The sequence below is a fragment of the Schistocerca serialis genome, chromosome 1 (genome assembly GCF_023864345.2).
Source record: "Schistocerca serialis cubense isolate TAMUIC-IGC-003099 chromosome 1, iqSchSeri2.2, whole genome shotgun sequence".
NCBI lineage: Eukaryota > Metazoa > Arthropoda > Insecta > Orthoptera > Acrididae > Schistocerca > Schistocerca serialis.
Window position 1 is genome coordinate 511,689,279 of NC_064638.1, and position 17,044 is coordinate 511,706,322.

General features: G+C 42.6%; 1 protein-coding gene across 1 annotated transcript in view; it reads left to right on the top strand.

Moving 5' to 3' along the window:
* The first annotated feature begins 287 nt into the window (after positions 1-287).
* Positions 288-17,044, top strand: part of LOC126474232 (uncharacterized) — a 273,747-nt gene continuing 256,990 nt past the window's right edge. The window contains exon 1 of the mRNA XM_050101700.1: positions 288-1,120. Within this exon, the coding sequence (XP_049957657.1) occupies positions 839-1,120 (282 nt within the window). The 5' untranslated portion in view covers positions 288-838. The remainder of the gene's footprint in view (positions 1,121-17,044) is intronic.

Consider the following 17,044-nt stretch of genomic DNA (forward strand, 5'->3'; position numbering starts at 1 on the left):
CTAACAAAAACGTTTTACTTCTAGTTCTTGCGCTAAAAAATAAACTGGTGAAGTTATATTTTACATTGACAGGTCACAGATAACGAACATTGTCTGCAAAATAATACTAAATCTTGTGACACAGACGTCGGACTCTTACTTACGCAGAAATGAGCGATGCAATGAGTTCTTGTTTCGAAAGCGTGCCGCCGCTCAGTCAGCATGCTATGTGGCAGGTAATTGGTGTGACGTCACACGTTAGTTCTCCCCGAGTGCCGCAGAGCGCGCTGCAGTTCTAAAATGGCGGTTGTGTGGTGTATCTGGTGAAAGTTCTTCCAAGGTTTTTTAGTTCATTAGTGGTGAGAGAAGCTGACGGAGCGCACGTACACGCAGCCACGTACTTTGGTCACTTTAGAGCATCTTTAAAAGCCAAAGATGATCTGATACGTGTTTGTTTTGGTGTACAATGGTGATAAATAGTTCGCTCCTAGTGAATGGAGAAGTGACAACTCGTTCGAAATTTTTACTGACCAGAAGCACAACTGCCGCAAAGTCAATGAATAATTTTATTTTACTGTATTGTCGTGACTTGGTTACTTAAGGCCGCTGTCTGGCAGTTACTGTTTTCAGTCGTGAACATGTGATGTTACCGGTGAGTGTAAACACTGGTGTGCAGACATGACATTAACAGCAGAAATTCTACCGTTATTTGTTATGTACACAGAGAAATATTTACGTGCAGCGTACTTTCTGAAATGTATATATAGTTTTGGAGCGCTAAGTTCGTACTGCCTTATAACGTAAAGTGAGAAAACGCAATCAACATTGTAAACCAGTGACTTGTGTATGAGCTTTAATAATGTTAGGACAGCCAAATAGCCGAGGTAGTGATAGCGGTTACTGTGAACTTCAACCGGCGAGTGAAAGACATTTTCAGATATGTGATACAGATCTAATTCCGCCCTTGCATCCGGCAGGGGTGGCAAAGGACGATGTGGAAGGGAACAGTGGAACGACAAAAAATAATCGGATGACTGGATCATCATGTCAAGCTTTAAGGCATGCTGTATCTGCTCTGAACAGACTGGACGACTTCACTTGTGAGAAAATAGGATCTGGATTCTTTTCGGAAGTCTTCAAGGTAAGTGTGTGTTGCTTGTATACTAATTAAACACCGAAGATTATCTTTCCTAATTTTGCTTATCTGTAGGTCTACAACAAATTGTTACGTGTTATTCTTAGTAAAATGTATAACGTAAAAAGAATTGTTGGTTGGAGACTAGCAAATAAATAGAAGCTCTTTGGGCAATATACATAAATAATAGCTGATAGGTTCTGGAGAAACACTATATCTGTAGTGGTTAAAATTTGAAGAAATGCATCAACATGACAAACGAAGGGCCCTTTCAGTCAGCATTTTATTCGGTCAGTCAACCTTGTTAGGAACGTTAAATTATGTATGATATTGTTACTTGCACACACCATATATTTTAGGCTGTAGCGTTTATGGTAAAGATAGAAAAATAAATATCAAGTACATGTTGTTGTAAAGCTGGAAGTAAATCAGGATACTTCTATCATATCGTCTAATCTAGACTTAATTTCATATGTATGCATATATTAGTGGCATGAAGTAGGACGTTTGCATAAAAGCTTTTTTTACCTCTTCTGAAGACAGTTAACCGTGGTTTGCATTGCATCTCGGTTAAAACATTTTGCACTAAATGTTTTTTTTTTCAGGTTAAAATGTCATACAAACCAGTCATTATTGACAAACATGTTAGGATTCATACTCCTGCGACACGCAGAAATAAAGATTACTGGAACGAAATGAAAAGAGTCCATGTCCATCACTGCTGGCACATAATCTCTTGCTGATCTTGAATAGAAGTATCAAGTCTGTCCAAGATTCAAAATGCCCTTCAGGAAGCTTAGTGTACACAAACGAAGGTGAATCTTGTGTTACATCTGTAACAATGAAGTGTCTGTGTGACATAACGTGTAGGTGTCGAAAAACAGTGGACTCCTGCCTTTGAGCATTATTATAAAATTCATTGTCGAAATTACTTTGCACAAATATATAGGAGTTAACAACTGAACAAGTATTCGTTTGTTTATGCAAATGTGCGTATATCCAGGACATTTTATCTTATGGTTTAATGCAAAGTTGCAGAATGTGCATCTTCCTCTGAAACTTGTAATGAATAGATACACAAGAAGTGATAACAATTCTCATTGTGGTGAAACGGCTGGAATGGAACGGAAAGCTCCTCATTAATTACTATTTCGAATAGTTACATCATTTTCTTTGATCGCGATATTGTACCGAGACATTATAACAATTTCCACACCGGTATGCCATGGTTTTGCTGGGTACTCCCATTCAGAACGCCAACCCACCGGTTATTTTATCTCCCTTCTTTACCCATATACAGTAAGTACTGTTCTTTCGATTAGACGAATATGGCAGTTTTTATATTTTTTTGTTTTGTTTAAAGATTAGGAAGTTACTCCCATGATCTTCATCGCTTGGAGTGGCAAATCCGTATTGCTAACATTGTAAAGGATATTTGTAGCAATGGTCCCTCAGAAACATACCAAAGTAGGTGAAGATAGCATAAAAACCTTGTTAGATGTGACAATCAGTTATTACGCCACATTTAGCTCTGGTTATTTATGTTGCTGTTTTGAAAACAGGAATCGAGTCTTGAAATTTGAATTTGTAGTGCTGTTACACTGTCCAGCTGTATAATTGTATGTGTAGGTATATGGATTGTTGGCCGTATTATACCATTCTAGTACCGGAGTAACAACTTGCACATCTATAGCTCTGCTACTTTGATACCTACTAACATTACAAGTGCGTATGTATTAGCGTCACTGTGCTTTTGACTAACCGTTGTTTGAGCGGAGAAGAGGATTGCCCGTGGCCTCTGATGCTTAGCGGCATATATTGACTTTTCACGTCGTTTCCATAACCGCTTTTGCTATATGAATCTTAGATTGAGTGGGTGAACCGGTTTGTAATGCTTGTGAATATGGAGTAGCAAAAGCAGAATCGACATTCTTGTTTCTCTGGAGTTACAGATTAATGATGAAACTTGCTTTGGTTCAAGTTGAAATGCAACAACGAAGATGAACTTGAAAGGGGATGGACCAGCTGATGTACGCTTGGTAGTAAAAAAGCAGACAACAGAATCGACAGGAAGCGCTCTTTCTCTGATCGGCATGGATTAGCAATCAACACACGCCCTCTGGATGCTGTGTTGTGCGAGACAATGCCTTGACGTAGGTGGAGAGCCGTCGCTTAGCCGAATCCCGTTACGTTGAATTGTATAGGCATTCTGTTGTCAAAACGTGTCTGTAGTGTTTCATTCAACAATGGCTCTGAGCACTATGGGACTTAACATCTGTGGTCTTCAGTCGCCTAGAACTTAGAACTACTTAAACCTAACTAACCTAAGGACAGCACACAACACCCAGCCATCACGAGGCAGAGAAAATCCCTGACCCCGCCGGGAATCGAACCCGGGCGTGGGAAGCGAGAACGCTACCGGACGACCACGAGATGCGGGCTTTCATTCAACAGTTGCGTAGTATTGTGGCGGTGTATCTTGCACCGGGTAGAACGTGCGAAGGGCGCATACCGGGAATTAAAGTTTAACTGTACAGTGATTAAATTGATAGCTGGATAACAAGAACATAAGTGTGTTCTGCGTTCGTTTTGATTTGTAAAAGACTAATCCTTTGAATTTCTGTTTGCTTCCGAAAGATTTCGATAAAGCATGGTTCTTTTTCGTAAACTCGTAACATTTATCAGACGGAATAGGAGCAAATTCTTCGCACAGCCATCTAAAATTAAATCAGACTGGAGACCACTACCCTCTACTGAACTGCATCACCTACACTTTCGTGACTCACATTGGAGGATACTCCCAAAACGAAATAGCTGTCATTGTTTGCACTTAGAATGAGTTGATTACTGGCACTAGGGAAAACTTATATAAACTTCCTAAAGACTTATTATTACCATATGTATTTAATCGGCGAAGTGCATAGTTAATGGTAAAGCTAGAGAGTGATAGTGCCAATGAATGTGAGTGCGAAATTAAGCATGTGGTTAACAGACTGATATGTAGCATAGCCTGATGCTTGCTTTCCCACCACATTTAACGCACTTTTTACCTGTGATAACGACAACTGAAATGTTTGTTGAGAATACATGTAATAGAAAAGTTTGATTATTTTTTTCTGTGTATTATTTACATATCCTGTATGTTGTACATACAGGGTGTTCCTGGAGGAATGATCAGTATACAGGGATATGACAGGAACGATCATTCGAAACAAAAAAGTCTAGTAAACATCGGCTCTAAAATGGATACATTGAGAGCTATGAGCAGTTGCTTCAGAAGAAAAAGCATTTCACACAGCGATGAGGAACAAGTCCTGTTCATGGTTCCGAAGGTGTGCACTTTAGAGCCCTTGTTTACTAGGTATATTTTGGTCCATGCTACCTCCTCCAAAAGTATGGAAACCAAACAGCTTGCAGTGCAACATATGTGTTTCACTGTATCGAAGATGTAGTGCTCATAGTTGTTAAAGTATGCCAATGTTTCGAATGTTCGTTCGTGTCATATCCCTGAACACTGACCGTTCCATTTAGGACACTTTGTATTCTACGAAAAACACCACGGCTGGGTGGGGAGGAGGGGCAGTAGAGGGCAGAGCGTAACTTTTCAATTGGTAATGACAGTTTGCTTCCGTTAGATACTGGATTGTTGATAGTTTTTGGACCGTCTATTAATTGCAATACTTCGCCTTCCGTTTGCTGTAGAAAACTACGTACTTCAGGCGCCGTTACTGTCTAGCCTCACTGAACTGCGTGAATGCTACAGGCGCTGTCCCTCTAAAACGCACGTTGAACAGTTTAGATATACCCAACAGCTTATCTGATGAAGCTGGGTTAATCCATGTGGAATGACATCACCAGCTTTTGGATGTTGAACTCGATTCGAGACAAAATATACCGTAAATAATAAATGAGATGCGTGAACAGAAGCGTCAGGTTACCATGATCTTGTTCTGCCATTCGCGAAATTGTATGTTCAGTTTTCTAACGCAGCTTAGATAAATTCATTGTAAGATTTGCAGAGATTGTGTTGACAACGTTATAGGAGAATACGCCGCAACGTTATAGGAGAATACATCGCGAGTAAATGTGTTAGTTTCACGGTGTTTCTGTTTTGTAGGCTGTGTAATTTATTTCGGATTTTTTTTTACATATTTCTTCTTACCCGCCATGCTAGATATCTGTCAAGTGTGTATATATAATTCTTAATTCATCTAGTAATAGTGCCACACATAAAAACTTATACCGTTCTGTATGTATGCACAGAGAGATCGTAATTAATAACGGTGGCTACATTGGAGAACATCCTCATTTTTAAGAATGAAAACGCGATGCTGTTTGTTTACATTGCAAGTCGGCGTAACAGACTGTCAGATGGGCACCGAATTGTCGACAAACACAGTAATATACTGAACAGAATCAAAGTGTTATGGTGTCCAGTTTCGTTTAGTTTAGCCGAATAGCAAAATATGATAGTAAAATGTAGTACATGTTATATGTCCTCTCTAAGAACAATATTAAACTCACAATAATAAGTTTCAGTTGCTTTCACCTCATTACTGTCAAAAAAATGGTTCAAATGACTGAGCACTATGGGACTTAACATCTGAGGTCATCAGCCCCCTAGAACTTAGAACTACTTAAACCTAACTAACCTAAGGACATCACACACATCCATGCGCAAGGCAGGATTCGAACCTGCGACCGTAGCGGTAGCGCTGTTCCAGACTGAAGCGCCTAGAACCGCTTGGCCACAGCGGCCGGATATTACTGTCAATTCCTGACAAAACTTCTCGAGTAGTGTAGCAGGGTCTTGAACAAGATATATTTTAGCCGTTGTCTTTTTGGAGTGATAACACCTATGAGATGCATTAGAGGCGGAAAGAGGTGAAAAATGACCGAAATATCTCATACTTCCGTATGAGTATTTATATTATTAAAGGACAAGTCACAGGACAGCGCTTTCTTGGTTGGACGCTGGGCATCGTGCGCTTTGACTGAATTGCGTCACTTTATAACTAGATAACAAGCGAAATCAGTTCACCCACACATCCTCTCTTGTGTGAGTGTCATAGAGTGGACGATAAATTACGCGTGTGGATAGTGAAATCTCCCATCTGTATTGTAGCATCGTGACAGTTGAGACCCCATATTCACAGGCCCCAGAGATCAGTTAAGACAAATTTCTTTGTAAGAAGATCCATAGCAATAGTTTGTTTTTTTTTTTTTTTTTTCCTCTCAGGAGGGTCACTCAGCGCCTAAGCAAACAGGACTTATACGTATATGCATGTTGCGTATACTGAAGACAGTGGCGCAAAGGTAGAACTGAATGCATAGCGGTTGGCTGCTTCTAGAGAAGGAACTTTGGCTGCTTCTAGAGAAGGAACTAAGATTTTGAGACCTATCCGTATGCAGTAGTCCTATCTGAGAGCCAGATGAATACCCTACACGCCCACGCTACATTAGATCTACCGCTAATTACATTGGTGAAAGTCAGATTTTTGTTTGTACAATGTGGCTTTATGTCGTATCCAAAAGGCGCTAGTATAGTAACTAATGACATCTTTGTCCCCCGAACTAGTAAACCGCAACTTACTGATTAAGATATGCGTTTTTGTGGTCTTCAGTAAATTACCCCAGGGTAATATGGACACGTTTCATTAACGATGGCACAGCGTATTTAAATCTGCGCCCATTTTCTACAAGCCACTGTTTAGTGCCGTACCAGTTCGAAACATTAATGTGTTAGCGATTTGTGTGCTAAACCGGGATTGGAAACAGAATGCACTAGCCATTTACACACAGTGTTCTATCCATCGAACACCCGAGGTCACCTAACGAACGGATTCAAAGCTTCGGCTTGATGTATTTCCCCCCGTGCCCGAGGAACCGTTTTGGAGATGCAGAGAGGCGCAGTGACAAACTGAAGCTGTTAGTAACTTTCTGAAGTGTTACCGTATGCCTATATGCCCAGCATGCGAAAGATGAGTTGTTACGGTTCGAGCCCTGGCCCAGGATTTGAAATTCCAAGAATATACTCTTAGGTGTTGCTAGGTGGTAAAGTGCCAGATTATGGCCTTCGGTCCCAGGTCGGAAGGTGCACCGTGGTTCGGAGTGAACTTTAACCTGTAGGTGCTCTACGTCAGTTCAAAGGGAAGTGCGTATTACTTCCGACAGTTAAGCACTTTTGTGTTCAGATAAGCACTTTTTTGTTCAAACAAACCAACGCGTTGTTTCATCTTACTTTATATAGCGTTAGAGTAAAAGAAGTTCGTCTTAATGACCGGTATTAGTCTTGGCCTATGTTGATGAATCCGGCGTACAACATGCGAATGCCGGAATAATTCGTTGGAAAATACCGCGACCCGGTTTCCTTGTCTACCTATGACCAGGCCAAACTTGTATTTCATCTTCAGTGACTCGACGTCAACGAGTTTCTAAAGCCCAGTGTGTTAACATGCCTCCCTGTTATCTTTAATTTGGATCTTACTATACTTACACGTTAGAAAAGTCGAAGGTATCAGAAATTCATTAAGGCTCTAGCGATGCATCTCGAAATACCAGTGGTAATCTGTATTCTGAGGAAAGGTAACTTTTACAGTTCTGCAAATCTGTACGGCAGTGGAGTATTTAGCCCTGCATATTTGACCAGCTCAGCTGGAGAAAACTTCTCACTGTCAACGCAACGTGAGATCTCGAAAAGAAAAGTACAGTGACCACAGAGCATCAGGCACACGTGCTATCGTCCGAACTCTGGCTTGACCACGTGAAGGAATGTAACCGAAAGTCCGTTGCTTGGCGTGTGTCCACCGGTCGGCGTAGTATGCGGTGCAGAGCGTGACATTGGCTCCCGTCGACTGAGGGACGGCCCGACTCTCTCGCCCACCTTTAACCCCAATCCTCTGCTTAACTCTCACCTGTCACGGTATCCCTGAGGGCCTGCCGTTCTTGTCCCAGCTATTACTTGTTATACAGGAATTCAGGGTCTTACCGACTTATGTTCCCGCTTCGCTCAGTACGTTCGTAAAATGTGGGAGCATCACTAATCTGGTTTTGTGATTTCATTATTTACTGATTTTTTTTTGTTTTGTTCCTTTTATTTGCCGATTATCTTCGTCAAAACGAGTTTCGTAAATTTGATGTGGGACACGAAGAGACCGGATTTTTACTTCAGTGATCTTTTCCTCTTACAATACTGGCAGGGTAAGGCAGTTCACACGTCGTAGGAGAGCAGGGGCATACCACATCCAGCAGGACCACGCCCAGTAAGGCACTGTAGTGGTCAAGTGGACTTTCGGGTGGAGGACAGCTTTATTTAGTACGATGCGCAAGATCACTCTCATGCCTGTTGTATACTCCGACAGTGAGTCAGTTTCTCTGTCATGCGCGAAGTTCCTGATAGTCCTTCCCCGTCTCGTCTGGTAATCAAAAACAGTGAATGACGCAGTGTAACTAATACTTCCGCGTACAGTAACCAGAGCATGGTAGTTATGGTCGTTATTATTGTTGTTGTCAAACATATGTTCTACTGTACACTGACGGAAAAACAACACAAAATAGGAGTTGTGCCCGATAAGCGGAAGTTCGTAGGTGTGTTTCTACATCAGAAAGATGACGTCTGTTCAAATTTCGCCCCATCGCGTAAGAATGGCGCAGGTAGCGCCACTATCAGGATGCAAATCAGATTGCTATAAATACGCGATGTGATGATCGTGAGCATCAGTTACCGTTGAAATTATAGGTAGAGTGTTAATGTTAGTCAAGGGTGCCATTAGGATTACAAAGACACCCATAACCAACAGCTTGCTGAGTTCGGACGAGGTCATGTAATAGAACTGCGAAAAGCTGAATGTTCCTTCCACGTTAGTGCAAAAACACTTGTAGCCACTGTACATGATCGCTGGCAGCGGTGGTCACGGGAAGGTAGGGTCTCAAAAAGACAGGGCTCCAGACAGCCATCTGGCACTACAAGAGGGAAGACTATCTCATTCGGCGTATGACTGGCGCATCGTATTTCGTCTGCAACATCAGTTCGAGCAGCAGTTGGCATCACAGTGACACATGGAACTGTTAAAAATAGGTTACTTCAAGAAATGCTCATAGCCGGACGCCCTGTAGCGTGCATTTCATTGTCCACATACAACTACAGCTGCGACTTCAGTGGTGTCAAACGAGGGCTCATTGGAGGGCAGAGTGGAGGTCTGTTGTGTATTCTGATGAAAGCCAGTTCTGCCTCGGTGATAGTGATGGCCGCGTGTGGGTTTGGAGGAAGCCAGGTGAACGCCTCCAACCAACCTGTCTGGGACCTAGACACACTGGACATACATCTGGTATTTTGGTCTGAGGATCGATTTCGTATGACAGCAAGAGTAGTCTCGCGCTGGTTATCCCAAGCACTCTGACTGCAAATTTGTACGTCAGGTTGGTGATTCGACCTGTTGTACTGTCATTCATGATCCGTATTCCAGGGGCGTTTTCCAATAGCATAACGCTCGCCCACATACCACTGTTGTAACCCAACATGCTCTACAGGGTGTCGACATGTTGACTTGGCATGCACGATCAGCATATCTGTCTCCAATCGAGCACTTATCGGACATTATAATACGACAACTCCAGCGTCATATGCAATCGGCATTATCCGCCCCTGTATTGACCGACCAAGTAGAACACCAGTGGAACTCCATCCTACATACCGACATCCGGCACCTGTACGACACGATGCATGCACGTTTGTATGTTTGAATTTAGTGATCTGCGATTACACTAGTTTCTAATGCACCAACATTTCACATTTGCAATGGCTTTTGTCGCGTTTACATTAACCTGTAAACTTGAAACGTTTATCTTCGAAATATGAGACCCGTGCAGATGTGTTCCTGAAATTTCTTTGCTCTACATTAATTGTCCTTCTGTTGAGATTTTTTCCGTCAGTGTATTTATTTTTCGCGATCAGGCCAAGAATACCGCACGCAGGTCAAAGGTTTTTCTTCCACTAGATTCTATTTCCTGCTTTCTGCCGCGAGTCACCTTCTGTGCCAGTCTGCAGCAAGTCTTCTCTCCACCTGTTCCTTCGTCTGCCTAGTGCTCTTCCTCCCCGGGAAGTAAAATCCGCGGATCCCAAAGATCATCGATGTTTATCCATCCGAGCCTCACGACGTGCCCATACAAGCCGTTTGATTCTCATCAAGCCAATAATATTTGCTCTGTTGTAGATCTCACTCAGCTCACATTTGCGCCGGATCCTCCATTTCCCAGTGATCACATCGTGTACCGGACCATAGGTCTTCCTTATGACTTCCCGCACAAAAACGAGAACATTATTTAAGTCTTGCTTTTTCGGGCTCTGAAAGTTTCGCAGCCATAAAACCGCTTGGGTTGGATTAGTTTTTTGCACTGCTGGGTTTTGAAATTACTTGAGAGACAGCACGATTTAAGAAACTGACCGAGACTGAATACGATCGGTTTGCGGTCTGAATTCTCTCTTTGATTTCTGACTCGCATAATGTATTCCGTGCAAAATTTACCAGCAGATATGTAATATTATGAACACTTTAGGAGGACGGTTTCCGACTACCAGTCATTGGAGAGATCCTCTTGAATAGGCATGAGTCCTGCTCATCACTAAATACTCGGCCTCAGGTTCATTCACAAGAAGACCGATGGTGCTCGCTGTCACCTGCACACTATCGCCCATTCGTATATTTACGTGTAAAAAATGAAACAAGAATCTCGAATGCTTACCACCCGTGAGTGAAGCTACAGTTCATTACTAAAGCAGATTGAAGTGTACACATAAGATGTCCTGGAGCACTACTTGTCAATCGCAGTTACTACTCGGAATGCCATTTCTTCGGCTGGAATAAGCTGTGTACACTGTTGATTTTGCTAGTATTGACTCAATCTGAATGACGTGTGCCGCCGGTCGGTGTGGCCGTGCGGTTCTAGGCGCTTCAGTCTGGAACCGCGTGACCGCTACGGTCGCAGGTTCGATCCTGCCTCGGGCATGGATGTGTGTGATGTCCTTAGGTTAGTTAGGTTTAAGTAGTTCTAAGTTCTAGGGGATTGATGACCTCAGATGTTAAGTCCCATAGTGCTCAGTGCCATGTGAACCATTTTTTGAATGACGTGTAGTTGTAGCTTCAGTTTCCTGTACGATTTGCAGCGAAGCGGTACTAAAAAATGATACGATTAGTGGATTCCGGTTTCACAGACAGTAGGTCCGCATAAATAATTAGAATAGCCCACAGTACTTCGTATTCTTTCTTGCGACCGAGATAAATTACTCATATTCAGGCCACTTCGTACCAACATTTCCGGGTAAAGTAGTTGCAAAGATTTCATATATCAGCAGATCATATGCAGGAGTTAGCCTACTGGCTGCGCTTTTCTAGCGAGACAGCGTGTACGTTGTGTATTGGCAAGCCAGTGCAGCAACACAACATTAAGTACCTGAAGATGACGAGCAGCTGTCTCGTTGAATTACTGAGCAGCTTCCACAGCATTATCCGACGTAGCGCCTGTGAACCAGTGGAGCAGTTATTATGTTGGGCTGCGTTGGAACTGGTCAGGAATTGTGATAATTCAGCATGTATCAGTTTTATGTTGAAGGAAGAAAGCAGCAGAATATGAGTGTGTCACGTGGGCGTTACATTCGTTGGACGAGAAGTATCAACTCTGTTGGAGAAGCCAGCCCAGGATCGCTCAGGTTTTTTGGATATGAGTGATTAATGGTATGCTTTCGGATGTTCATATTATGCATAAAATTGAATCAACAACTGGGATGAACATCCGAAAGCACACCATTAAGCCACGTCGCCATTCGCTTGGAATAATCGAGGGATACTACAGAAAACGTCAAAGGGTATAGTCATATGAGGATTCGAACCTCGCTCATCCCGATTTAGAAAAAAGTGAAGGAAGATTGTGTTTTAACGTTCCATTCATTCGAGACGCTTTCACGGGACATCATTGTTAGTGAAAAGTTCCATTTCAGCACATGCTCCGTTGCAGAGTGAGAGATATAATTTTTAATTGCCACAGAAAACAGGTTGACGATGTGATCGAAATTTTCTAGGTGTAGGAAAACACCAGTTTAGGATTGGTGGTACTGTAGTGCAATACAAAGACCTTAGGGCATCAAATGTTTTTCGTGTTGCGCGCTTATAATATGTCTATAGTGAAATACTTGCATCTGCTTGGAATTCGCATTCATTCGCGTAACTGCTTTGGATTCAGTAGCGATAATGGCGCTTTTAGCGCTGCCAGTTGCTATTTTGGTAGCTTTCGTCACGTAAACGGAAAGGTGAGCCCGCAATGCGGCACGAGTTCGTTAGACTCCGCTGTCCAGGGGAGGTCGTAAATCTAGCGGCCACCTCTCCCTCCCCTACCCGCTCTTCCCCTGCCAAGCAAACCGCTGCTCATTTTTCATCGCCACCTTTTATACCAGCAAATTAGTAGAAGGCCACAGGCGTATGTGTTTGACATTGCCATAGTATCCAAGTGTTAGCCAAGAAGTGGAATCTAGTTAGAGACGATCCTATTCTCTTGCTGTCCGGTTTCGTGGAGTCCTGCTGTATACGACACAACGGAAGAAACAAAATTTCGGTGTTGCTGCCAAAAGTAAATTGTCGCGTTGCTTCTTCCATCCTGGAGTTAAGTTTTCCATTGGATGCAACTGCGGTGGCTTGCGGTAGATTTTTGCTAAGTCACCTGGCCAGCTTCCCCGAAAAAAATCTTGGAATCTCACCCTCCCCGCATCACTAGACCACAGAGGTGTCTCGCCAAACCGAAAATCGTAGTTACCGTAAAAAGTTTTGTGTACGTTCATCACAAAAAAATAAAACCTCAAATACCTTAAGAAGAGAATGTACCTGATGACTCTTTGAAAATATGTATGGCCATTGATTTCAACCAGAGTGATGCAAATGCCATTTTCATTTTTATATTCCCAGTTAGGCTTTTTTCTCTCTCTAATCGTAGAAACAGTCACATTATATTGTCGTCTCTCTTCATTACTTGCGTTATATCACGCTTCTCCTTCTTTCCCATCCCTTGCTGCCATAGCCTGAAGTTTAAATCTGCTTCCGTTTAAATTGTCTTTATTATTACAGTCCGCAAACTAATATAAACCGTGTTCTTTTTAGCCGGCCGGAGTGGCCGAGCGGTTAAAGGCGCTACAGTCTGGAACCGCACGACCGCTACGGTCGCAGGTTCGAATAATGCCTCGGGCATGGATGTGTGTGATGTCCTTAGGTTAGTTAGGCTTAAGTAGTTCTAAGTTCTAGGGGACTTATGACCACAGCAGTTGAGTCCCATAGTGCTCAGAGCCATTTGAACCATTTTTGTGTTCTTTTTAATATAGCTATCTTTATTCATACTGTTTCTGACGTTACTATACCTACCTGTTGAATTCCATGTCAGGTGCAAGACCTCCCAAGAAAGTAGTGTAAAACATGCAGAACGTCCCGTTAGATTGAGGCTGCAATCTTCGCAGGATAATATTAACTCCTTTCTACTCGTTTCAGTATTAAGAGGACTTTGCACTGCTGAAGCGCCATTTGGAACGATTTCCTTAATACTTTCTCCGTCAGTAACAACATTCACACCCTCAACCAACGGCCTGTTCCATACAGATATTTAGTGTTCTCGGGTTTGGAGCTCCTCTCCTGCGAAATTTCCCTTCGGCCGCAAGCCAGCAAGCTCACCAATCCTCGGGAGGTTTGCCAGCAAAGTCTGCGAATAGCGCTTCGTTCAGCCTGGTTTTGCCGACTACCTGTTTGTATTTGCGGTATCGTTGTCACGTTTTGAGTACAAAACAGCGCTGTTGCGAGAATTGTTTTTCGCTTTCGACCTGGTCTTGTGAACGCTGTTTGACTCTACAGAGAACTGACAAACTGTTTATATTCTACGTTGAGCTGTCGGTTTGACGAAGCCATCATGTACGAGAAGCCCTTCTTGGCAGATAGCAAGCACACGCTTGTATTTCGCTTGTAATTGTTCTTATTTATGATATGATTCATAGTCTCGGTATTGTACAGGGTGACCCAAAATTCTGTTAACATTTGAAGATATAATACTTTACGAAATAATGTAGTTTGAGAAGTAAAAATTGAAACACTTGCTTGAAGTGGCATAAGGTTCTCTTGACACCAAAAAAGTGCATAAAATGAGCAACATATGGTGCTTCGTATAACACAAAAGCAATAATTAGCATAACAGTTGATTTTTTGCAAAGATGTTATTTGTAACAAATGCATCACTAATAGCTGTAGTCCGAGGCACAATGTTGTGAAGGCTTGGTGAGAACTGGACATCGGATATTGTCTGCTAGCATCTCTTATTAAGTGGGACGATCGGGGTAGACTAATTACTTTAATTACTTCAAGTAACCCCACAACCAGCAACCACACGTATTGAAGCTTGGGGGCCTTGTAGGCCAAGCACGACGGAAGTGCGACTCAGCACGCGATCCTCCTCAAACGATGTGCCCATGAGATCTCTCCAACGTGTAGTAGTATGGTGGTGGGGCGCCATCCTGCATAAAAGTCGCACCTTCTAGCAGGTGTTTATCACCCAGGTTAGGGATGATGCGGTTCTATAACACATCGGGGTGCCTCGCTCCCGTCGCTCTGACAATTTGAAAAGCATTCCCTCGAAGAAAAAGGGTCCGATCACGATTGAGTGGTACATTCACACCACATCGTGACACTGTCGTCGTGCAGCCGGGTTTCCTCGCCAGTTCTGGGATTTACGGTAGCCCAAATTCAGCAGTTTTGAGTGTCGACATATCCTCGAAGTGTGAAGTGACCTTGGTTGGTTCACAAGATGTAAGACAACAAATCGTCATCCTCCCCCATCTTTTGAAGTGGCCGCCGGAAAACCCTTTCCGCGTCACGAAATCGGTGGCGAACAGTTCATGATGACACTGGATTTTCTACGGGTAGCGTAGGAGGGTCCGCCTTTAAGGCCCGCCCTCCAGATAGTAGTGCGTGGAATGCCGGTGCGACGTGCAACTCCACGAGCGCTGACCTCACCATGCGGAGATGAAACCGCTAAAAGTCTTCGTATCGCCCTGAACTGCCCTATCGACAGCGGCGCTCGTGACTGGCCGTCCACTGTGGAGCCGATGGTCTAAACCAGGGGGTCCCAAAATTTTCCTCTGACGGAACACTTTGAGAGTCCTGCTGGGGTGATGGAACATCTTGTTTATTTTGAAGCTTAATAAAATTTTAAAAATGAGAAAAAACTTGTTTCACTCAGTGATTACTTCGATCTTAAATCTTAACTAATAACACAGAAATCATATATTTTAAAAAAGTAACCTCATCAAAATGTCGAAAACAAAAAACTCCATGTTTTTAATAGTTTTTCTCTGCGCACTTAATTACTTCCAGCAGAACACCAGTGTTGTGCGGAACACAGTTTGGAAAACACTTGCCTAAACAATCCGTGGCTTCTAGCATCATGATCATTTTCTTAGCAGCTACACTTGTTACACGACCTTTACCCTTTCTAAGACCCTTCTTTTGACGATACGATCGTAGACCTGCTGTAGCAGATTCTCAGTTATGATAGTGAACTTCACTAACAGCGTCCTTTTCTGTGGTAGTCTGCGTGCCGCGATTGCTGGCTCATCTGATTCCCTCTCTCACTACAGCTCGTTATATGCGCAACTCTCTTGCTACGTCACTGACGTTGCTGTCCAGCGCCATCTGTTGACCAGTTTTTGCACTCATTGTTGGTTTCAATAAAACCCTATGTCATTTCATGCTTGTGCTTCAGTTTTTACTTCTCTGTCTACATTATCATGACAGTGAAGTACCTGTAGTACTCTGAAATAATATTAATATGTAACGGATCTACGAACTATGGGACAATAAGATATATATCGGGAACCCATTAATAGTAAACTATTGCTAGATTTATGATGGCCATTAATAGGGGTTATTAAGGCCAGCTATTAAATAAGCCCTAAATTGTTTCGTTGTACGGTGTATTTCATTAAGTTAATGCTATTAATAATTTTTGTATTTTCTTTCCTTCTGTAAGAGGGCAGAGTATTTTCAAATGTTACCGAACTACTCAATCACCCTGTATTTCGTACTTGCGGAATATGTCGGGAATCACCAGAAAGTTGGTAAAATGGACTGATAGTTATAGTCGAGAAAATTATTAAAGTAGCCTACCTTTTTAATTGCAAGTAACGATAGCATGAACGACAAAATCAAATTTGTCGGTATGGACACTTGAGTTGTAGGTCTAGTATTTCATTGAACGCTTTATGTTTAATCAGGTATGAGGACTGCTGTCTTACTCAAGATTTCCAAATTACAGCAAGTGGGTACTACATCGCTAACATGCAAGTCTACGTGCATTTGTTGTAAGCGATGGCATCGATCACTGTCGTCTTTCTTCGTGTTCATCAGATTCTTCGAACTTGGCTATCGAAGCAGCTACGCTAGTAGAAGTGGGAGGACTCAGTAGATGGTTCACGGTTCACGGAAGTGTAGCTCCACTTAACAACAGTGCGCAGTGGAAGTAGTATTGAAGATTCACATTAACTCTTTTATATTTATTAGTAAAACAGAGTACGTTAAGAGCAAGACACATGCATTGGATACAGGAAATCCAAAGCGTAATACAGATTTGAGACGATCGTAATGCCTCATCTCAAAAAATTCTTCCTAGATTGCAACAGGTTCAGTGCGATGTGCAATAGGTCTCTATTAGATTTTTCGCTAACAGACAGCACCACTCCTTCCTATAGGTAGAGGTTCGCACGGATAAGGAAAATGCTATCCGCATCGCATCCGCAAGACACTTATCCGCATCCGCAGATATTAAAGTTTTGTAAAGCAATTTAACACCCCAGAATTTGCTGTCTGCTTAAGCCCGCACTAGGCTTTGACGCTAACTAAGGCTGGACTTTTC